Below are 24,313 nucleotides of genomic sequence, written 5' to 3'. Positions count from 1 at the left end.
CAGCCGCGTTAGGCCAAGCCGAAGACGGCGGCGACAGCGGCGCCAGCGACAAACAGTTTCATTGTTTAATTTAGCGATTTTTTACTGCTATTGTGACATATCCTAGTAGCATTAGGTGAAATCGACACCTAACTACATAATTGATTTAGCTAATATTATTTGTATCTCATATAAACTCACGGGTATATACATCCCGGTCATTTGATAGGCGTGCGTGGGGATACAGATCCAACACGTAGAGTCCCTTTAGAGAAGTTTGCTGTTATGTAATACACCTGCTAGAACCCATTCACGGGTACAAATAGATACCCGTAAATCGGTCCCAACAGGCGTAGGGGCAAAGAGTGCCGGTTATGGTGTTGAAGTTTGGCTGGTCAAAAGATTGGGCTATTGCTGAGAGTTCCGGACACGTGCCATAACAATGTCTGGCCAGCCTCTCAAAGCCTTAGCTAATATATTTGTGTTTATGTATTTCTATTTCGCAAAGCCGCAAAATAATTGCATTGCAAAACATGTCCCCCCCCCCCTCACCCCCAAGAAGCGTGTTGTTAAGGCCTTTCGGAATATTAGGATTCGATTTAGAAGTGATAACTAACAAACCACGAGTATAAACGGGTGTCTCTGTATCATGAGTCACAGTTAGTATTTCCATGCAACCATTTGTTTCATTGCAGCTGCGAAGTGAGCAAACAGTCAAACACACTGCACTAAAACGTGGAGACGCGGTCTATTGAGGCTCAGGCGAGCTCTGTGCAACAATACGGACTTAACTTTAATGAAAAACGCCTCTTCGCAGACTAGCTCGTGCCGAGAGCTGTTGTTTTAAATATTTTTCACTTGTTTTCTATGTTGTGTCCTTTAGCCTCTAAATATTTTATTTTTTATTATTTTATTTTAAACTTTATTGCACATCAAAGAAACAGTACAAAAGGCGAACTTAATGCCTCATGGCATTCTCTACCAGTCAACCATAGGGGCAAACAGAAATATGTCAAGGTGTGAGTGCAGTGAGAAGCGTTTAAAAGCAATCAATACAGAATACTCTTATCTAGATATTTGTTAATGTATAAATATAGTGAATATATATACATATACAAGTATACAGATATATAAATATATATATATATATACAGGTGCATGTGCTTAAGGGTAACTTATAAATAAATATAGTATATCAACTCTTACATTTTACAGCGTTAACTGCTGAAAATCGCGCTCACAATTTTTTTTTTTCATTTCTATATATACTCGTCGCTTGTTCCCGGCACCCGAGCGTCATAATGTCGCAGTGCACACGCTAAGTGTATTTTCTCATTTTTACAACGATTAAAAGCACAATCTACCAACCACCAACCTATAATGGGATGATTCTAATACCGTTCGATTTTGTATAAACTGATCCAAATTCTGTTTGGTATAGTATCATAATTAAATTAATATTTACTTAATACTGTAACTGTTACTAAAAGATGCAAGTAGCTACGTAAACAATTAACATAAATTCTAAATAAAAATTGATATAGCTGTCCCATGTAGCGCCCGTCTCCTAGCAGATGGTTTTTACTGATATGTAACCCTTATCATGCCGGCAACAGTAATATAGTTAGTGTATTATTAGTTACAAACCTTTTTATCTCCAAAAGGATGTCAACATGTCACAATTGTCTTCATTATAACTTATTTACATCATAACTGACGTTCTAAATAAAGTTTAATTGTAAAGCCCCATGTGAATGACATTTAAATTTAAACGAGATTAATTGAAATGACATTTTCTGTTGAATTTATGAAAGCTTTGAATTTATCTTTAGTGTTAAAATATACGAATTATTATAAGTATTTGATTGTCATCCATTGAACGGTTAGTGTTGGTGCCTAGGCCTAGACTGCCTACTCGTCAGCAAAAAATGAGATGTCGCAAATATTCGCTAAAACGAAACGCTGTGAAAGTATATAAATTGTGTCTGTGACAATGTAAAGCGACCCTTAAATTTAATTGGAAATTAAATCACACGAAAAATAATAGCTATAAAGATTTGTCCTGTAAACAATGTAAACAATAGTAGAATGCGAGTGTCATTAATTATGCACGAGGGATATGCATATAGTTCTTACAATGGGTTCAATCTGATAGGGTATTGTATTCTAACTAAGGTGGGGCACGGCGTGATGCCCCCTGAGTGTTGGAGCTTCCACTTCCACTACCAGCCATTAATTAGGCGAGGAACACATTGTTCTATTATACTAGCTGGGAACACTAATCCATTTACGTTAAGGTTAAATAGTTAAATACGTGTTTATCTGAATGATCGGTGTTGTATTTTGATTCTGAACAAGCTGCGCCGTTACCTATATCATAGTTTTCCGGTATGTAGCAAAAATACTTTAAAGAGTTACAAGGATATTTTTTTTCGTGATTAGCGCTACTGGCTACTGGCCATATAAGCAAACAATTTTTCGTGCAAGCCACGCGTATGCTTTGGTTGGCAATCAATATCATATCAAGCCCTAATAACAGTTATAAGGAATTAGTTTAGATAAACGGTTGTTGGTACCTCTAGTACCGGCTGGTACTACAGGTAGTCAGAAAGATTCTAAGATATAAATAATAGTGGTACCTGAATAAATAACTGTAACATTTATCAAATAACATACGTTATCAAGATGTGACCTTTAAACTTTATCTGTTTTATTTTTCATTATTAACTTAAGTACTTTGTCAAATTTCATTACCTAATTGACTAACTAAATGCACAAACGTGTTATAAAATTATTCAAAATGTTTTGCACACTCTTTAATTACTGGTAACATACTTTATGCTCATTACGTTTAATTATGTAAACAGAAACAGTTAAATAAAAACACTGTTTACAGTGTTGCTGTATCCACTTTGAGTGACTGTGGGTGGATCTGTTCAACAGATTCTGATGCTGCAATTACCACTCAGTGAAGCCCACATATTGACGAAAGTTACGCAACGCATTTTGTGATTACATAAAAACAATTCGATACTATCTATATCTTCAATTGTAAGCATTCATAATTATTCTTCAACACCCATACAGTCCCATTCAATTACTCAAAAGAGTTTGCTACATTGATTGTTAAGGCAGAGACGTATTCAATTCGTTATTTCAAAAGGGAAGTTGGCATTTTGTCGAGTGACTAAATTGCCACTGGTATGCAATGCAACCATCATCACGTCAACGTTCATTGATGACGAGTGAACCTCTTAAAATTTTCTGTTACAGGATATTTGCAGACAAGTACAAATATACGTATAGCTAGATTGTTGAAATGTTGACATAACTATAATAATAGTTATTTCAAATATAGGTTACTAATGTAGGTACCTACAATATTTACAGCAACTATTATATGTATACTCGTACTCGCTTAAGCTATTCATAACTTGCATTAAAAAAAAATCTCATCTTTATCGACTAAGATGCCTTGCTTTGTATATACGTAAAGATTCGCAACGCAACGCAAGGAAAAACACATTTATATAGGTATTATAAATCTTCAAGTACAAGTAGGTATCATGTATTTTATAGATAATACAGTAAAGCCCTGTTAATACGATTACGTTTAATGCGATTTTCTACGTAATAAACCATTTTACATTGATCCCTGCAACTAGTTTTCATCGATTTTTCACAGTTAATACGTTTTCCGCTTAGCTTCCCCTTCAGAATCTTCTTAAGCGGACTTTACTGTACGAGTAGTTTATTGGTATACCAGAGGGAGGTACCTACTTTCAGTACCGGCCAATAATATATCACCTTTGAGTGTTTTTTTATGAGTTTAACTTTATTCTTAATTGTTTAATTTCAATTTTAATGTTTCACTGCTTTTATGAGCCATGTTGCTTGAAATAAAGTATTAATAATTAATAATTATATAGAGTTAACAATATAGGTTAGTTTGTAGATTGCATATTTTACTAGTCATTTTATACAAATATATGATGAATACTGCAATGAAATACTGTGAATTACAATAGGATACCCAGCATATTACTAAAAAACCTCTAGTAAAAAAATGAAGTTAACAATACATTTAAAAAAAAACCTCTATGAAAAAACCATTACATGAGACCAATTTTTCTCATCGCCCGTACAAAGGAATTCATATTCATATATTTATTGATAAAGTAAATTACACGTCCAGTCGTAATTATAAATTCAAATAATTCTAAATTTGGTCACATAATTTTAAAAAGTGTATAGTAATTCATATAATATTGAATAAATTAAAAATAAAGATTCACAATGAAAATAATGTCCCATAAAAACAGCGAAATTAGACTTTTACATCGTGTGTGTGGTTCGATGACACCATTTCGAAAAATTCGTCGATACTACTAGAATAGAATACTACTAGACTACCTAAAGCAGTGAGGTGGAAGTGTCACTCACAAATATAAATAAAAAGTTATACCGTAAAAACATGGAGGTGATATATTATTGGCCGGTACTGTACATAACATGATTTATATTAAATTAATGTTTCAGTTCACTCGAACTACAATTGTTAAAATATAATATGTTTTCAACCTATACCTACCTGCCACGTTTCAAAGACAACGACCCTGACATAAGACTACTTTGACTAAGTATCGCGTAAGCGGCTGGTTACTCATAGCAGTCATAGCATATTCTCGTATAATAGGACATTATCTACTGCCATATCGTTTCCATGATAGATCTGTCAATGACCACCCACGTGCCCATTACTCGCAACCGATCGCAGGTGGGAAAATAGAATAAGACAAACATCCTATCCGATTACAAGTAATGCGACTTATCTAGTTCACAGTTCTGTATTTATTTTGCATTATTTTTTTGGATAGTTTGTAGCCTAGGATGTAAGGGTGCGTAGATACTTTGCATAGGTACCGTACAGTTTCTATGCCATTGTTTAATAATAATAAATTAATGCAGATACTTTGTGTTTGGAAAAACGTAACCATTAACTAATTTTTTATGACGAAATCGCTTTATGCAAAGTTTCATCGACATATCCGTTGCCAATTGCGTGAGGATCGGGCTATAATCAAGTGAAACAATATTGCATCGCACTTCTAAAAACCTTTGTAAAATGTTTTTTTTTTAACAAATATGCCATAATAAGTTTTCTCATAGGCTTTTATACAGACCGTTATAAAATAATTGTAGTAAAAATACTTACAATAGTATTAGAGTTTTGAATGATTCACGGTTAGTTTCAATATCGGGAGCTCACAAATAATACAAAAGGTAATCGCGGTCTATATCCCGGTCAATATAAGTCTAGTTATAATAGTATTTATTAGTTACAAGCATAATTTGCCTATCTTAGTTATCCATAGTAAATAAATTTTGTTTACTGGGCTAAACCACTTCGACGAAACACCTTGTATTCGTACCTACAAAAGTCAAGCCGAAGGTTGATTACTTGGGATTTAGCGCTACAGTATGTAACATTGTATGTAGATCTGTATTTAATGCTATTACGTTTTTTACCTAGTACGTTTTGGATAGTCTTCTGTTGCAAGTCCCTTTGATTTCCTTAAATAAATGACATATCCTTTCAATTTTGAGTTAGCTCCCTAACTCTAGTAGGTTCTTGTTTTCATGAGCTGGTTACGGTTATAAAATTAGAGAATTGGTCATACAGCAAGCAGTGAGACTATTTATGTTGCAAGTTTTCTTCCATTTTGCGAACGTACGCCGCCACTTGCGACGAAATTACCCGGCGCCTGCTCGTATGTTTTCTTTTACGTCGCCAGCATCTTGCATTTAGAGCTTTGTTTTTTCTAATGACTCACTAACTCAATTTAAATTTATCCTCGATGTATTTTTACTTGCGACACTGATCGTTATTTACAAGTCATAAACAACCGCCTACGAGTTGACTATGTCCGCTGTTCATGCGACAGCAAAATACAATTGTAATAAAAAGTTTTATATCATCTGTATAACAAATTATACATTACGATACAAGTGCGAAAAGTAGGAAATTCGCAACGAGTGGCGATAAATTAAAACACGACCTCATAAAAGACATCTCGGGACTCGTAAATATACCACACTTTCCACACTTGCATTGAAATGTACTATTACAGTTAGTATTTTCCTTGTTTGGCAAAATTTGTTTAACCCTCGTGCCTTGAAACCCTCGCAACGCTCAAGATTCCATTTATCGAATTCCAAGATTCAATTTTGGAATCTTTTGCTTGCTTGGGTATATTATTGCTTCTTATTAGGGTTCCGTATTTCTTATAGGGCTTCTTATAGGATCACTCGTGCGTCTGTCTGTCTGTCTGTCTGTCCGTCTGTCACAGCCTATTTACTTCGAAACTACTGGACCAATTAAGTTGAAATTTGGTATACATATGTAAGTTTGTGACCCAAAGACGGACATGTAACGTAAACAAATGAATTTTAAACACGGGGGTCACTGTTGGGGGGTATTATAAGAAAATAAAAAATAAATCTAAAAAAATAAAGAGCTCATTGTGAGAATCTCAAATATATATTTTTTATAATTTTAGGATAAACAGTTTAGAAGTTATTCAAGAAAATAGGCAAAACATTACCATTCCCCCCCCCCCGCCCTTTAACTCCGAAACTACTGGGACTAAAATTTTGGAAAAAATACACAAAATAGATCTTTACCTACAGATCACAGGAAAACCTATTAGAAATGTGCAGTCAAGCGTGAATCGGACTTAATTACTTAGTTTTTGATCCGACGAGGTTTTTAAAGACATTTCACTCACGTTTCACATAAATAATACATTGTTTAAACTGTGTAATGTACGGAACCCTTGGAACGCGAGTCCGACTCGCCCTTGGCCGGTTTTTGTTAGTTAAAGTAGTCAAAAGTTTATTTGACTGATTCCTAAACATGATATTTCAAAAGATTTAGGACCGCAAAATAAACCTCTTCGCCCTCGTCGGATTATTCTATCAAATTCTTTTGAAATTGACATGGATTAAAAAATACCTATAACGCCACCTGCGTCCCTAAAAGGTAACTCTTAATATTGTATTCTGATTTAATAATCCGATGATATCGTTGAGTACATTCTATCCGAATCTAATCTTCCGGGTCTTAAATAAAAATCCCAAAGCCCGAAGCGTAACAACAAAAATATGTGAACAACTCAACCGAGAATTCTAATAATATTTTCATGTTGTTTTGTTGTTGTTTTATGTTTTGTTGTTAGGCTCCTGTTGCCTACTGTAACGTATTTATAATCTTTTCCGGAGGTCTTATCGAATACGTCACATTCCTCACGATAGTTTCTCGGAACGTGGTCCCAGATTTTGTACCGACAGCATTTCTCGAGTGATACCTGGTGGTGGTCCGGCGACGTTGCCGTATATGGCGAGTCAGCGTCTTTGGGGGAGGTGAAAGGTTGCACTGCATCGTTACCATTCTCACGATTAATATGCTAACGTTGCTTGCATGTTCATATTTCGCAGTAGGATATACAACAAACAAATGTATCTAAAGGAACGTAGCCTTGAAGGTGATTTTGCTTGCGCTTGCCACTTGATAGAGCATCCGGCTATATTGTCTATCAAGTCGTAGAAGCGACGAATGATTTGGCAACACACTAATTTAGATACTTTTCTTAACATGCAGTTGGGTGACTCTTCTTCTGAGCAAATAACGGTTTCTGTGTGGTTTCTGTGAATTTTAAAGTTCCGCGAGTTTATTCAATAACCATGAACCAGTTGTTAACCCCTCGTTGGTAGTTTCATGGTCAATACCTATTACATATATGTTGGGGCGTTTCACCTTTAACAATTTGAATGCTATTAAACCGGAATGGCATTATGGGTTGAGATTGCAATTTGTTTCATACTTATGTACGCGTATTTAAGTAAGAAATAATTTAGTGAGTGAATACGAAAGTCTATTATCATTCTACATCATAGAAAATTGTTAGATATTTCGGATTCAGAAAAAACTATAGCAGAATAGCAACTACATTATTACAACAGTTTTAATTACTACCGTTTTGCACGACATAAAAATTAAAGTCACAACTGCAGTGCCGTGGTGGAAGCCAACTGCTGACCTCCATTTTGCATCACGGCCAATTTAGTCGAGCGGCGCCGGCGCGGTCTCACGGGCACTTTTGGTTGTCTGCTGGACGTTGCAATAAGGAAACAACGTACAACATCTAGGAAACCAAACATGTTTCAAACTGCAAACAAACTCAGGTTATTTATATTATAAACTTAGTTATGAACGTGACATCCACTATACATATTATTTAAGGACTTAGCTAGGGCCTCATGACTTTATTCCTTTTGAAAAATGAGTTGCTTCTAACCAAGCAAGACAAAATAGGGCGCGTACTGACACGACACGAATAACTGCGACACGAATAGCAATATCGGTATTAGACACGTGAACACGGTTAATACTTTACATTAGCGTTTATTTTTCGGATCCATTGCCTAGAAAACTAAACGGATACAGCTTTTGATAATAAAGCATCTAGAAATTGTTTATTCGGAAAAAGTCGCTGGCACTATGCCATTAATTGGAGGTGTTATCATAATACGGAATACAATTTAGAAAACTTTCTCGATGCGATGCATGCATCAGAGTGCCGGGTTTGTTTACTTTGTGTTAAAAAAATAATGCCCTAATTAATGGTGCGTGCATATTGTAATTAATTATAAAAACAAACCCATGGATGCGCCACGTCATAGATTAGAGTAGTTTGGCCTCATGCTTCATGCTTGTGCAGTCTATGCCAATAAATAACTTATCGAAGTGTTTTATTAGTAAGCTCTATTGCTATTCCTTTTTTCTTATTATTTAAGAAGCCTTAAAGATAACTTGCGTAAAGCATTAGGTGAGCGTTAATGATTTACACATGAAATAATAGGTACATAGTTTAAGAAAAGGTTTTTAAAGTTCATTTGAATATGATGACAATATATATTATATATATATTAATATGCTGGCTAAAATGTAACCTAAGAGTGTAGAAGAGTTGTATTTTACTTAAGCAAACATTATATACCTACATGCACATATCTGAACTAAGATAATCTCCCGCGCTAACAAATTGAAAAAATGAAGTAAGTAATGCAGCTCCCGCCCACAAGAGGCCGTCTCGCCGAAGACGTGTCACATCACAACTGCATTTAACCGCATCTTTCCGTTTAAATTGTAAATTTAGTAGAACAGCTATTTATTGCTGTTTACAAAATTTGTTCGATTTTTTCCGTTGCGTATTTTAATGGTAAACTATGTTTACCGTTGTTTTTTAATAAACCTACGCATCGATATGTACCGGTGAAACATAATATTGAGATGATGCATTGGTAATTTTAATACAAAAATGAAACAGAGGTAGGTACAGGTACCTACATTATGAATTTATGATAGTGATCTTGCAAAGTAAATCAAAGCAGCTCTCGGAGTCTGCTCTAATAGTAGTCAGAGATGAGTCAGTAATACTTGCGTCATGCCCCGCTTAATCCGGCCTCTGTACTTAAACTCACTGATCAGCCGTATATCATCAACATAAACCGTGATGTGACGGTTATTGACCGTCCCGACTCATCGAAGTGTGATCAATCTTTAACTTAATATTATGATCATAATTTCTACTCATGTTTAAAATACAAATATTTAACCTGAATAGGCTAGATGCCATAATTTATTTACATTATGGATCTTGTAAACTTATGAGTGACTAATATTTAGTAGGAGTCGATGTTGTATGTACGAGTAAATAATTATGTAAGATCGTGAGTATGAAGACCGGTTGAGAAACGTAGGGTTTTTATCGGCAGCAACAATTCTTCTATTAATTCCTAAAGAATAACCATGATCCTCAAGTTACGTACTCTAGGACCTAGAAAGGATACTCGGGGCTTGGCGCCTATCTCTAAGCTAAAAATATCCCTTTTCCTTATTGCATTGCATCTCTGCGATATCAACATTCCCTAGAAGGCATGTTGTCCGGCGAGCCACCCACGCCCCGCGGCCTGCCCGTGCCCACCCGGGCCCGTATTACAATACAATGCTCGTGACAGAATAATGTGGCGCCGGGAGACGGCGAAACTAAGAAATACCTATAGCCGATGCCTCTATTGAATTTGCTAACCTGTCGCATGTTCCATGTTATTATAAGTACATAGCTTTTACGAATAAACAGTGCAATTACTTTTTGAGGCATAGGAATCCTGTTAACACATGCCTAGTTATTTATCTACAAGCATTGTATATAATTACAGTTTTTCAAATATACCTACTTCATTTATTTTATAATTCCACCTGGCTCACCATTGTCGGTTCTCAAGCAATATTTATACTTAGCCATCCGGTTAGTCATAGGCGACTGACTTCCTTCTGTGATTTTTATCAACATGATAATTATTATATTTTAGTCACTATAAACTTGTATTATAGCCTATTGTCTTGCTAAATGAATCTCCATAGAATAACAAAACCATAACTTTTACTATCACCATAAGTATTAGGGTGATAGGCTATAATAAAAACCTAATTATAAAGTTGCGTTTATTGTTAGCGTGGTTGAAGTTGCGAAGAGTTTTTGGATTGAATGAATAGTTGAATACTGAGTTTTTTGGTACGTTCCAGGGCCACCGCCGCGGCTGGGCCTGAAGGCGGCGAGCCCCGGCGTCGACGAGGACTGCAACAGCAACACCAGCCTCGCCGGCAGCCAGCACTCGGCCGACGACCTCGACGCGCACTGTGACAACTCCGGCTACCTCTGGTTCCTCGACTATAAGTAAGTGTTGCTTGTCTGAGGTAACCCAAGGGACAAATATTGAGGCCTATTCTCTTCTTATAATTTTTTTGTAGCTAGTGTAACTTAAAGCGCATTACGAATATTAAAATTTCAAGATTGTTTGAAATAGTAAAAACCTGCAGTAAAAAGTATAATGGGCCTTGTATGATTTTCATATTTTGTAAAAAAAAAGTCCTTGTAAGATAGTACAATAATCATATCAGTTCAGTAACTTCCTCGACAGTTTTTTTGAATGATGTCATAGTTTTACAATTTTAGTAATTTATTGAACCTCTATATACGCTGCTGATTTCACTTAACATTAAAAGTGTCATGTCTCTATAAATGGAATAGAACATTTAACGTTATTAGCTAATTTGACGTCAACTTCGAAAATTTATCTTTAATCTCTGCTGTAAACTAGTGTAAACGTTATGACAGTGAAATCCATACATACAAATTTGTGAGAGAAATCGCCATTGGCTTGGCATCGCCGCAAATTACACCCGCATGTTGGCAAAGTAAATGTACGAATAGGTACCAATTGTGATGTTGTAATGTAGACGGAGGGTGCAGGTGTAGGTTACATTAAAATAACAGAACCGGGCTTCGGCCTGCAGCGCGCATGATTGATTTAACTATTTGATATTTTCAAAATACTAAACTATAAACTACAGCAGCTGAGAATTCAATTAATGCGTCAATGCGATAAAAATGGCCACATCCACACAATGAGTTGGAAGCGAGTTTTCGTGACTTGAATTTAAAAATTATAACGCTATAATTAAAGTGGATGAAAAATAAAATGATATTGAAAAGAGGAAAAGCACTAAGTGCCTTTACCTGTTATTTGCATTTTATTGTTTTATTCGTCAATCAACCTGTCTACGTTGATTTTATTAAACAATACCAACTGATACCGCAGCCACGAGATGTTTAAATCTTGCACCCCCCCATGCATGTCAAAGAAAATGAAGGCAATAAACGTACATTATGACCCCATTATTAATAAAACTGTACAAGCCTCAATTAGTTAATTTATATTTTATCCCTTTTTAGGGTTCCGTACCCAAAGGGTGAAAACGGGACCCTATTACTAAGACTCCGCTGTCCGTCTGTCCGTCCGTCTGGACAGTCCGTCTGTCTGTCTGTCACCAGGCTGTATCTTATGAACCGTGATAGCTAGACATTCATTCGTTGAAATTCTCACAGATAATGTATTTCTGATGCCGCTATAACAACAAATACTAAAAATAGAATAATATAAATATTTAAATGGGGCTCCCATACAACAAACGTGATTTTTTTGCTGTTTTTTTCCGTAATGGTACGGAACCCTTCGTGCTCGAGTCCGACTCGCACTTGGCCGATTTTTTACTAATACATAGATCTAAATGACAGATTAAGATGAACATATTGTGTCGCTTAACTTCAAACTCGGGTAAATCCATTTGACCCTCTCAGCCTCAGCAAATATCCCTATTACCTGTTCTTAATACCAAAATCGCATAATCTGACAGATGAATTTCCCCGAGTTCCCCGAGTAGTGTGTATGAATAACGCCATATGACAACAATTACTCGACACTTAACATAAGACAGTATCTTACTCCTCAAATCCCTAAACGTGACAAATATTTGTTTCCAGCCCGATATTCCGCGACGGCTCCTGTCACCACACGTCGGTGTTGTCTTCCGTGTCGGCGTCCTACAAAGGCATTAGCGATCTCGCCTCACGCTTCGAGTTCACGTCGCGCTACAACGACATCGCGCGCGACCTCGATGCCAACCTCGCCGAGGCCGACATGGAGAGCTTCAAGACCGAAGACATCCACGCCCTGCTCATGACAGCCAATCTCCCGCACGACACTATAACTGATGACCGAACGCATGATGTGAGTTTATATTGGACATCCTGTCTCGTAGTTCTGATAAACGCAGTTCGGATGAAATCGGAAGAGGAAAAAGTTGCCACTATATACCTTATATTCTTATATAAATACCTATACACCGTGTTTTTTTTTATTTCCGTTAAATTCGACACGTTGCTTGGTACATTAATAGAAGCTACCTGGTATATCGCTTTTTGTAAAATTCGAAAAAAAAATTTTTTTTCCTCTCATACAAAATAAATAAATATTGCATCGTAAAAGGTCCTTTAGAGTTACGTAAAAGTTAGTGTGACACATAATGAAAGAAAAGTAGGTAATGTCGGAACTGTCAAACTAACTCACCTCAGTAACCTTCTTGTAGTGAAATGGAAAACTCTTTACTGACGAAACTTAAAAAAATAAATAAAATTTGGAGGCAATGAAGAATTGTTTACACAGGTTTAGCAATTAAATTTATTTATTGAATATCTCAAAAACCGTAAGAGTTAAAAAACTAGTTTCTTAGAGAAATTAACTTTATTTAACCTGAAGAATCTCCCCTTAAAATGAACGGAAATAAAAAAAAAACACGGTGTATAATGGACTACAGTGACATTCGGATATCAACTGCAGCTGCCATTACTGTTGCGGCATTATTGCAGTGGCGTTGATATCGCCGCGGTATCTGTCAATTTCCTCGATAAAAAGGAGTGAATTGCCGCGACTGTGATGTTCAATCCGTCACTCATTTTATTAAGGTAATTGACGGATACAGCGTCCACGTGAAGGCCGCAGCAGTTAATGTTGCAACAATAATACAGCTGCAGTCGCCACCTGTCACCTCAAGCCGTTTAAACGTACAAAATGACATTAGCGGTAAAGAGACCCTTTGAGAAATGTCGTAACTGTAGTCTTGGGGTTTTCATTAAATATGTTTAATGAATCTCCAGTGTGTGTCACAGTGTGACTAAAAAGGAAGTCATCATAAAAGGATATCATCTGTTACAGCGTCGTCTTATAAGCATTGCTTGCGAAAACGTATCAGTAATTATGAATTAAACGTAAAAATCTTGCATTTGTCAATATGTAATTTTAAATCGAGAACCTTGAACATTCAAGAAATGGTTAAAAAACGGAATCCGAGTCGATTTCTTGTTCGTAATCATTATTAACCACTACGGGTGCCGTTTTATATTTTTTTATTTATGAACCCATCTTATTTATTTATATTTATGTTTATTTTCAGTTGTATACTAATTTCTTGTGGTTGATCATGTCATGGTGCATTGCAGAGTAATCCCCGTGGCGAGATGTTCGCCAGCATCTCGAGTTCTCTCATGGAAAAGTTTCGGTTCGACAGCTCTCTCAGTGGCGACAGTAGTTTTCAGGTTCGCCACTCATTGCTCTTCGATGGTTAATTTTAATCGTTTCTCTTTCTATGTTAGTTTCTATTCCATCAGTGCTTATATCATCTCATTTCATTATATTCTATTACATGTTGTGCACTATTTAACGTTTTGGTTATGACTGTTTGGAACTAGCAGATTTAATTGTTTAGTTTACAAGTCATCATACCTATATATAGTAGGTATAGTTAATTTATTGGGTAAAAATCTTTTGAACTGAATTGAATATTGCCTAGAGAAAATGTCATTGTCATTATACCTTCTTTTGAGCTTAGCACCGCCACCTAGTCCTGCGCCGTAATAATGCAGCTGTAGGAAATTAAAATAAGTAGTAGTTCAATAGATGTCTCTGTGTTTACATAAGGATTGAAGAACTGCAAGAATATTATTGGTCTGTGAACCTTAAAAGTTAAATCCAATATAAACATAAACCCTACATATATAAAAGTGTAATCGCTTTTCTCTTTGTCACAATGATTTTCTTTGATAGACGCACTCAGAATTATGCTCTTTATTGCACGAGGCACAATTCACAAAACACAATTCAAAAATGGCATGGCAACATTTGGAAGAAAGGTCATTTGTCCATACAAAATAAAATTTCCTTCGCCTTAACCTTTATCACTGATAGTGAATTGGCATTTTCTCGAAAAGTCTTCTAGAAATAGATTTTCGCTCATGTCATCTCGGATATGGGTATATTGGTATCAGTGCATTCAGTGTGATGTCCTAAACACAAATATGTGACATGTCAAGCGCGAAAGTGGTGGGGGTAGTTGCTGTGACGTCATAAAGTCGACAGTACAAAGTTATTTTCTTTTTTCTTTTAAACATACCAAGTGTGGCTCCAAATGAAAGGTCTTTGTGAGTAGATTACAAATATAAAACATACTATGATATTTTCACTACTTGGTCTAATAAATTATTAGAAAATTTTCAAAAATTTCACACTCCAGGGTTGACTTTGAACTGCTCTAAATTGAAAATGACTGAATGAATTATTTGCACATATTTGTACCTAGTACATGCGATAGTGATATAGAGGTATAGAATGTTAGAGATACGAAGATAATATATAGAAATAGAGGTGGATGGTAGAGATATAAAATCAATTATACCAAAGGTACAATTAATTTTATATTGCTTCATTTAATTATTATTTTTAGATATATTTACCCTTCGTCGAAAAATAACAATAATAGAACAATATACCTATTTCGATATGATATGGACCATGCCAAATGTTGTGAGCCATTGTCATATTTTACTGATAATGAAGCCACCCAGCCAAAACTGACCACAGTATGGTGTTTTTAAAGAATACTTGAGTATAAAAACCCAAAGAATGATATGTATGTCAGTCCACGACTTGTAATGTCCTCAACATCAGTACATTCAGTACTTATGATTGTGATACGAACCAAAGACTGTTAGACCTGTTACCACGAAAATTAACACCTGTTGGAATACCTAGTAGGTTATCTGAAACCAATATAGAAATGAATTGCTATAAAAAATACTCACTTTAGGTCCGGCGCTATTATCCAAATACACACCCAAATATTCCGAAAGATGTTTTTCCGATTTTTATAAGTCCGAAATATCAAAATTACGATTTTTAAAAACACGATGGAATAAAATCACGAATGTGCTATTTCCGAAAACATAAAATCCGATTGTCATTTGACCGAAAGCTTAAAGTTCCGATTTTACACTTTTCCGAAAATATTTTTTTCCGAATTCTTAAATTCCGAAAAATCATTATCCGATCGGAAATATAATAATTCGGAATTCAGAAATTCGGTCTTTTGTAAGGTCGGAAAAATGAAATTCGTGATAATCTAATGAAGACTCACGTTTTAGTAATTCGGTATTCGGTAATTCGGTTTTTTGTACGGTCGGAAAAATGAAATCCGTGATATTCAAATGAAGACTCACGTTTTAGTAATTATTTCGGGTGCCTGTCGTGCCACATCACGTTAAATTTGGCATAAAATATTTTTGGCGTGAAAATTCGGCATATATACATTCGGTAGAACTGCGACCCTCAAGATGACGAACCAGAAAAGTGGGTTACGTTAGGTTAGAACTGCGACCTCCAAGAAAACGAATTGTTGCCAGAAAAGTGGGTTAGGTTTGTGCTGGATGAGGTGGGCAAGCTCCTTGAGCGAATAATCGCTGCTCGCCTCATCAAGCACATGGAAAGAGAGGGCCTGGACTTATCCGACTGCCAATTTGGGTTCCGCAGAAACCGGCTAACGATCGATGCAATTCTTCGGGTCAAATCAATGGCGAACGAGGCGGTGATCCAGGGCAACGTCGTCATGGCGGTATCACTAGACATTGCCAACGCTTTCAATACCTTGCCTTGGAACACAATAAAAGAGGCGTTACGGTACCATCAAGTACCCCTTCACTTGTTCCGCATAGTCGAAGCATATCTCAGCGAGAGGTTCGTCACTTAGCCCGGGCAGCAGGAATGGGGGAAGAGAGCAATGTCCTGCGGGGTTCCGCAGGGGCCAGTCCTAGGACGACTCTTGTGGAATATAGGTTACAATTGGGTTCTAAGGGGGGAAAACTTGCGTGGAGTAAACGTCATCTACTACGCCGAAGATACACTTGTGACGGCCAAGCCGACCGTTACGCAGCCATATTAACCACGGCGGGAGTTGCTCATTGCGTGGGCAAGATGAAGTCTGGGCCTTGAGGTGGCCCTAGCGAAGTCTGAGGCCATATAAACTATGGTCCACGAAAAGCGCCCCCAGCTGGGGCGGCTATTGTGGTGGGAGGAGTCCCGATTGCCGTCAAGCCGACACTGCTCTACCTTGGCGTCATGCTTGACAGCAAGTGGAATTTCTGTGCGCATTTTGAGCGCCTGGCACCCAAGTTGTTGCGTGCCGCATTCGCCTTTAGGCGTATACTTCCAAACCTGGGAGGGCCTGCGGCTTCACGCCGCCGCCTGTATGCGGGTGTGGTGCGCTCGATGGAGCTCTACGGTGCCCCAGTCTGGGCAAATGCTCTCAATAGAGAAAATGTCGCTCGGTTGCGCCGGCCGCAGTGAACAATGGCCGTAAGAGTTATAAGAGGGTATCGTACGATAAGCGCGGAGGCCGCATGTGTACTAGCCTGCTCTCTGCCCTGGGACCTGGACGCGAGGGTCCTTGCGTCTCTATACCAGTGGCGCGGGAAGGTGCGAGACCGGGGTGACGTGCTAGCTCCGCAAGAAATACAGATGCGGCAAATGGAGCTGCAGCAGGAGGCGGTTGACGAGTGGCGGCTGCGGCTGGAACGGCCGAGTGCTGGCGTCCACACCATAGAGGCGATCCAACCTGTTCTCCGTGAATGGATTGAAAGGGATTTTGGGGTTCTCACCTTTCGGCTCACCCAGGTGCACCCAGGTGCTGTCGGGGCATGGTTGCTTTGGCAAGTACCTGCATAAACAGGCAAGAAGAGAGCCGACCCCGGAATGCCACGAGTGCAGAGCGTGCGAAGACTCGGCCCAGCACACACTGGCAGAGTGCCCGGTCTGGGGCGTCGAAAGAGAGGAGGTGATTGCCCGTGTTGGGCAAGATCTGTCGTTGCCAGCCATAGTTGCAGGCTATGCTGTCTGGTGAAGAGGTGTGGCAGACGATGCTGGATTTTTCAGAGCACGTCATGGCTCAGAAAGAGGCGGCCGAGCGCGAGCGGGAGATCCAGGTTGAGACTGACCCAATGCGCCGCCGTAGAACCAGACGCAGGCGTGCTGCGCACGACAGACGCTTGCCACCTTAACATTGACCTCCGGGAGGCAGACACGGGGGCGTCTGTCACCCTTAGGGAAGAGGTCCTTGGGTTGGAAGGCATGTCAAGTGTTCGGACATGCCCTTAATGGTGGTTTCGGGCATACATCCACCCGGTGATGGGTCCTAATGGGCAGCTGCTGGTGGGGTTGCGGATGAGTGACGCCGCGTGCCCGTGACTCCACCCCAAAGGCAGAGAGACTAACACCCCAGGTTTTTTAGTGAGTAGAAATCTCACATTTCCTCAGTGTGGAGACTGGCGCTGGGGAATTTTTCGAAGATTATTCCTAGGCAACAAAAAAAAAGGTTAGGTTATAAATGCGACCCCGAAATAAACGAACTCTTGCCAGAAAAGTGGATTAGGTTAGGTTAGAACTGAGACCCTCAAGAAAGCGAACTTTGATACTTATATTCGGAATATCGTTATTCGAAAATTTTAAAATTTGAATATTTAAAATAGGAATCACGTCAATTTGGAATTATAAAATTAGGAATAAGGGCAATTCAGAATTCGTGATTTCAAAAATCGTAAATGGTTAATTCGGTGTTTGTCACTGTCGGAATTGCTATAATCGGAATTATTCAATTCAATTTTAATTTCAATTTATTTATTAAATAAAGATAACAATGATCTTGATTATGTGGTTCGGAATTTAAAATTTCGAAATAATGGCTATTCGGAATTCGTGATTTCAAAAATCGTAATAATTACATAATAATCGTTACCGTTATAATCGGAATTATGTGGTTCGGAATTTCCAAAATTCGGCTTTACGGGTTTTCGGAAATATGAATCTTCGTGATTTTTATCATTCGTAATTACGACAGTCGGAATTTGGATGGGTCGAGCATTTAAAAATCGGAATAGTAAAATTCGACATTCTAAAATTAGGAATAAAAATTTTCGGAATTATGTAGTGTACCCATCAAAATAGGGGGTATCTTAGCAAAATATTAATTTACTGCCTGAAACATAAACATAAAACATTTATCTCAGTGTTTTAAAAAACGGTTAGGTATCCGTATGAAATTATGACGAAAAAAAATTCGCACGAAATCCAGCTTGATCTAGTCTACTTTTCCGCACCACCGACCACCACCACCAACAGTACCAACACCCCCGGCAGCCCGGCACCGACCGCCTGCGGTAACTAGGGAATAAATAAATTAATGTTATAAAATATTTTTTATTTCTCATCCTCTGAAAGAGGGTCATTGTTGTTCTAAAATGTGTGCAGAAAATGATTCGTGTCTGCACTAGAGCATTTTACGTTCGAAGTACGATTTTTTTAATTTTTTTACGATACACAATTGAAATTTGAGTTTAAATGAATTTTTTATACAATTTCCATCCTGATATTTGACTCTCCATTCCATAAATAACGATACTTTTGCCTGAATTGTTAATTGAAAGTACCCTCAAGAAATACTATAAAAATGTGTACTTAGTCATGTTTAGGAAAAAAACACACGCATTTTACTTTCCTCGTATTCGAAATGAAAAGTAGAGTGTTTTACTCGGGTGAAAGGCATCATTTCTGCCTCGGACTATTGGCGCTCTCACCTCGGCAGAAATAAGTGCCTTTCGTCCCTTGGTTAACAATCTACTATTTCATATCTCATGCTCTGAATGTGTGTCGTTCTTGTTCTAAAAAGTGCGCAGAAAGTGATACGTCTCTGCTCTAGTGCAACGACCCACGGAAAAAATTAAATATTGTATTCTATTATGTTGGCTAAATGAGTAGGATGCCATTGAATATTGGGAGTTTTAGAACGAAAAAGTAAAAATTAAAAAGTAAGAGGCAATCCGGCTGATTTGCATACTATAATGAACAAATTCAACAAATCATTTTAAAATTACTGCAGTTTGTAAAAATATGTGTGTTTTCGTAAATATTGCAATCTAAATGTTTTTCGCTAAGGGTTATTTATCTTCACACATGTAAAGTCTCCGATTGCAAGTTCTAAGGTAAAAAACCATGGCCGTAGGTTTATGAGGTACTTTAATTACTGATATAGCAAAAATGCCCTTTCTTGTTTGGTTTCCTCGCGTTCGATATGAAAAGTAGAGTGTTTAACTCGGGTGAAAGGCACCATTTCCGTCTCGGACTATTGGCGCTCTCACTGCGTTCGAGATTTTTCGAGCGCCAAACTACCTTGACAGATATGGGTGCCTTTGGGGTTCAATCTACTATTAATTTGTGTTGTTTTTAAGTAGTCACACTGGTACGAGTAATATCTATTAAAGAAAAAGTTACCAAGCCCTCCAGTGCCCGAGACCGGCCAGCTTTCGCGGCTAACCTCTAAACCACCCGGCCACGGCGGCATCTGTCCCATTTTCTTGGGACAAACCCCGAAATCGCGTTTTTTTTTTGGCTTTTTCATACATTTTGGCTGATCAGTTGTCGATATTTTCTATGGAAAAGCCAAACAATATTTTGGGTTGGTCCTATAGTAAAAGTAGCTCGATTTAGCGAGTAGTTAAGTACTGAGCCCATATTATTATACCTATTATTTTTATATATATTTCATTCATTTCATTTCATTTCATTTTCATTATACCCACCTAGTACGCCTTTAATTTCTTATCCAGAAGCGGTATACAGATTTTTTTTAATGTGTTGCTGATTTGAATTCGTTATATATAAGGTGCTAACAAATTAGTCACGGATATTTTAAGAGATAATGCATTACATTAAAACAAGAAACTTTTAATTGAAATTAAGGAACCTTTGTATATAATTTTTTTGTTTTCATTTACCAAAATCTAAAAAAAAAATATTATAATTATTTTTTTAAATAATCACCCCTATTATGTACCTGTCAAGATGCTAAACACTGTCTGTCATGTCACGTCAAAAGTTGTTTTTCTTAAATGTCATTATGATTCGGCGGGAAAGCTGTAGGATATTAAATACTAGCGTCTGCCCACGGCTCTGCCCGCGTGGACAAAAAAACTGTTCCATGCGAACAAGTAGTGTGAAAAAAGTAGTGTGCTAATCCATACTAATAATCTATCTCTGTGCCTAATTTCATCCAGATCAGTTAAACTGTTTGGGCCTGACGTGATAGTGTAACAAACATCCATCCACCCATACAAACTTTCACATTTAATAATAATTAGGTTAAATATTTAACGAATGCTAACCTACCTAATTAACAAGTCAGTAATTTAAAAAGAATAATAAGAAAACTTTTATTAGCATAAACAGTTTATAAAAATTGTTGAAAATGGTGACCATGGTTTTCAATGCACAATAGTGCTCGCTTTCGGATATTTTAATTAACACGCATTAAGATCTCTCTTTCCCTTTTCATAACCTCAAAGGCGTCGGTAATCCGTGTTTGTAATTCTTCTGACGTTCTGATTGTGTGCCCGTCGTTTCCATAAACCAAGTCTTTGGCTCGTCCCCATACGTGGAAATCAAGCGGTGTTAAATCTGGTGAGCGGGGTGGCCAGTTCACTGCACCTGCTTGAACCCCACCCCGGCCAATCCATCGTAATTGGAATCGTTCCGTTAAGTACCTTCTTACGTTACGATCGTAATGGGCTGGGGCACCATCATGTTGATATCTCCTACGGAGATCGACTGGTACTTCATCTAAGAATTCTGGTAGGCCTTCTTGTAGGAATTGAAGATACGTCCTTCCATTGAGGCGGTTGAGAAAGAAGTCCTTTGGCAGTCGGGTAAAAACAATAATAGGCACAATGAACGAATATGTCATTGTTACCCCTAAACCCCTGCTGTACAGTGTACCTACTACTTGCATTTCGAAGTGTCCCTATCTTCTGTTTTAACAAATATTTTCGTATTATTTCTATACATTCTTATAAATACTTTAGTTCGCCGCCCTACGTCGCACTAGTTGCTTTAACGGAAAGTAAAGTAATGATAAAATTTGTCACGCAACGACGGTCTCAATTAACCGTAAGTGGTGTCACAAGAGACACCCACACATGCCCATTCGAAAGTCTGGACTGGACTAGCATCCACAATGTCTTCCTGGCTCTTACAACACAGTACGTTGGTCCCACGGGATGTACAAGTAGTAACGACAAAATAAGACCAGTTTTCATGTGTGTGTACCGTCCACGCTGAATTGCGTCAATCTCAACTACTCGCTACTCCCCGGTTCCCCTTCATACGACCGATACTGATGTGTGTGTGCGCGCGCTATATTTAATTGTCCTTCTGTGTGGTCGCGCACATACTGCTGCCATGTGTGAGTTTACCAATGAAGTCTATCCTATCGGTCAGTTCTACTCAAACTGTTGAGGGTTTCAGTCGTTATGGAAACCTAAATAACGTATTAAACCTGCATCGTAAAGGTTTGAGTTTAAACTCGTGTACAATATCGCCTATTCATGGTAGACTTAAAAACTGAGGCACACCGAAATACGCTAATTAGACTAACAATTATTATGATGCTAATTACGCACACCGCCCTCGGCAATCTACACATATTTTTACAGTTGTGATCGTAGCTTGGCGTTGATAACACGTTGATAGTGTCATTTTATTTCTCTTAAGTTTGAGAAGCGCACGCGGTGGCTAATATTAAAATGTGTATTCCCGCTGCCCCAGTCGCGCCCAGGGCTCTCGGAGAGATTGTACTCTGTACTTCCTTACGATGAAGCCAACTCGTTGGAACTCTTCTAATCCCAAGTTTGACCCCGGAACAAGTGACCCAGTGGACAGTTATGTTTGCGTGACATAAACATTGGACTTTGTGACTTTTTGATTGTATTTAAACGTTAAGTATTAGGTTTTAGTCTGAAAGTAGTGGTTTTTATTTGAGAGTGAACTGTGATCACGTGGACAGTGCCGATAGCCGTTTATTTAAAAATGGGTGTGAGGGACGGTTGTGATTGGGAATCCTACAATGGATATTACTCAGTGAGTCATCTTAAAATATACCTCACTTTTTTTCAACAGCCGAAGTTACCAATTAGCTACTCATTTGTCATTATAGATTTGCGACCATCATCATCTATGCAAATATCATATTTTTCGTCAAAACTTTGCAATACTTAACACTTTGTTATATCGCACCCACCACAATTTTCTGTTCTTATACTCCTCTATGCCACTAATAACAGTAATAACATATGAATAATGTTTTTGTTTACTTTTGTTTATTTACACATCTATTACTAATCATTATGTCATTAAGAATATTAAATTACCCCCAAATTCTCAACAAAGCAAATTCGACCGTGTATAAGTAATTAGTAATTCAATTAATTAGATAATGCATCGACTATGTTTGTTACCTAATGGTCCATGTATAATATTAATGAGTGATTGTTTGGTTTGTGACCTCATTGTAGCAGGAAAAGGAATTAAATTGATGATAACGCGCGCCCGCCGGTCGCCATGTTGTATGTCATAAACTTCTTGCAACTGAAGGCCTACCGCGATCCACATTCGACGTGTTGCCTCTTTGTCGCACTTGTAAATTCGTACGTAAGTGTGACAGGAAGGCAACACGTCGAACGTGATTCGCGGTAGGCCCTCTGAACTCTTGAACATTCGATTAATAAAGTATTTATGCTATTTATCGTTTCATATGATATGAATTATGACTAAACTAAAAGGGATTATTTATACGTAAAGACGATTCCAGTTAAAATCAAAAACAGACACTCAATTTCCCTAGAAATACTTATAATGTTTTAATCATTGCTTCATTATGATTTTCTATAGATGTAGGTATTACCTGCCGACTATTATTTAATTTTACGATATTCATTAAATTTGGAGTAGATAAAGGTGTTATCAAGATTATCTTTAATCTTTAGATGTAACATGTCTCAGTTACCTCATTCTTTAATCAAAAGAAAGCCCAAATAGATGAATTGATCACAGCAGTTGTAAAGTAAAATTCACAGATTGTTTCCTATTTTAGTCTCGAGTTGCATCCGCATCCAAAATACCCGTGCAACGTAAATGTTTATGTTCAGCGAGAGCCGTTCATGTGTTGAAATCTTCCGAGAAACATTTCGAGAATACAACTCTTTATATATTTTATAGCTATGGTACCTATAATAAGAAACAAGATTTTGATTAATGCCTATTTAGGCATCAAGGCAATTCAATTCCTATCTTTAAACATATTTTTGTATATTTCACTTAAACTTTCTAAATGTGAGGGTACCTAATATTTCATAATACGACAGCGAGTAGAAGGGTGCTCCTTACAATAAATATATCCGCCTATTACTAGGTACAAGCGACGCCCACAATACACAGTTACAGTGCACCACTGATATCGCTCGTTCACTGAATGTTCCTACCATAATTGTAGCTAAATAGGGTCATTGCGCTAGTTTTCGTCCAGCTCTAGTTTTCGTCCACTTGACGAAATTTGAATATAAACCTAAATTGCTGCACAAATTTGGACTTATTAGAATCCTTAATGTCTAAACAATATATGTATCTACATAAAAAATATATTTCGTATGTAGCAATTAAAAAT

At 37.5% G+C, this 24,313-nt stretch overlaps 1 protein-coding gene across 10 annotated transcripts in view; it reads left to right on the top strand.

Moving 5' to 3' along the window:
- Positions 1 to 24,313, top strand: part of LOC134750560 (uncharacterized) — a 93,591-nt gene that overhangs the window by 53,888 nt on the left and 15,390 nt on the right. For 8 of the 10 annotated variants that reach the window (XM_063685810.1, XM_063685803.1, XM_063685779.1 and 5 more), the window contains 3 exons: positions 10,628 to 10,778; positions 12,426 to 12,672; positions 13,941 to 14,036. In XM_063685810.1, coding sequence (XP_063541880.1) covers positions 10,628 to 10,778; positions 12,426 to 12,672; positions 13,941 to 14,036 — 494 coding nt within the window. Of the gene's footprint in view, positions 1 to 10,627; positions 10,779 to 12,425; positions 12,673 to 13,940; positions 14,037 to 22,337; positions 22,732 to 24,313 lie in introns of those variants that run through there. The other 2 variants (XM_063685785.1, XM_063685833.1) reach the window with 2 other exon arrangements.

The sequence above is a fragment of the Cydia strobilella genome, chromosome 2, assembly GCF_947568885.1.
Source record: "Cydia strobilella chromosome 2, ilCydStro3.1, whole genome shotgun sequence".
NCBI lineage: Eukaryota > Metazoa > Arthropoda > Insecta > Lepidoptera > Tortricidae > Cydia > Cydia strobilella.
Note: the sequence above shows the minus strand (reverse complement) of the source record. Positions and strands in the feature narration are given on the sequence as shown.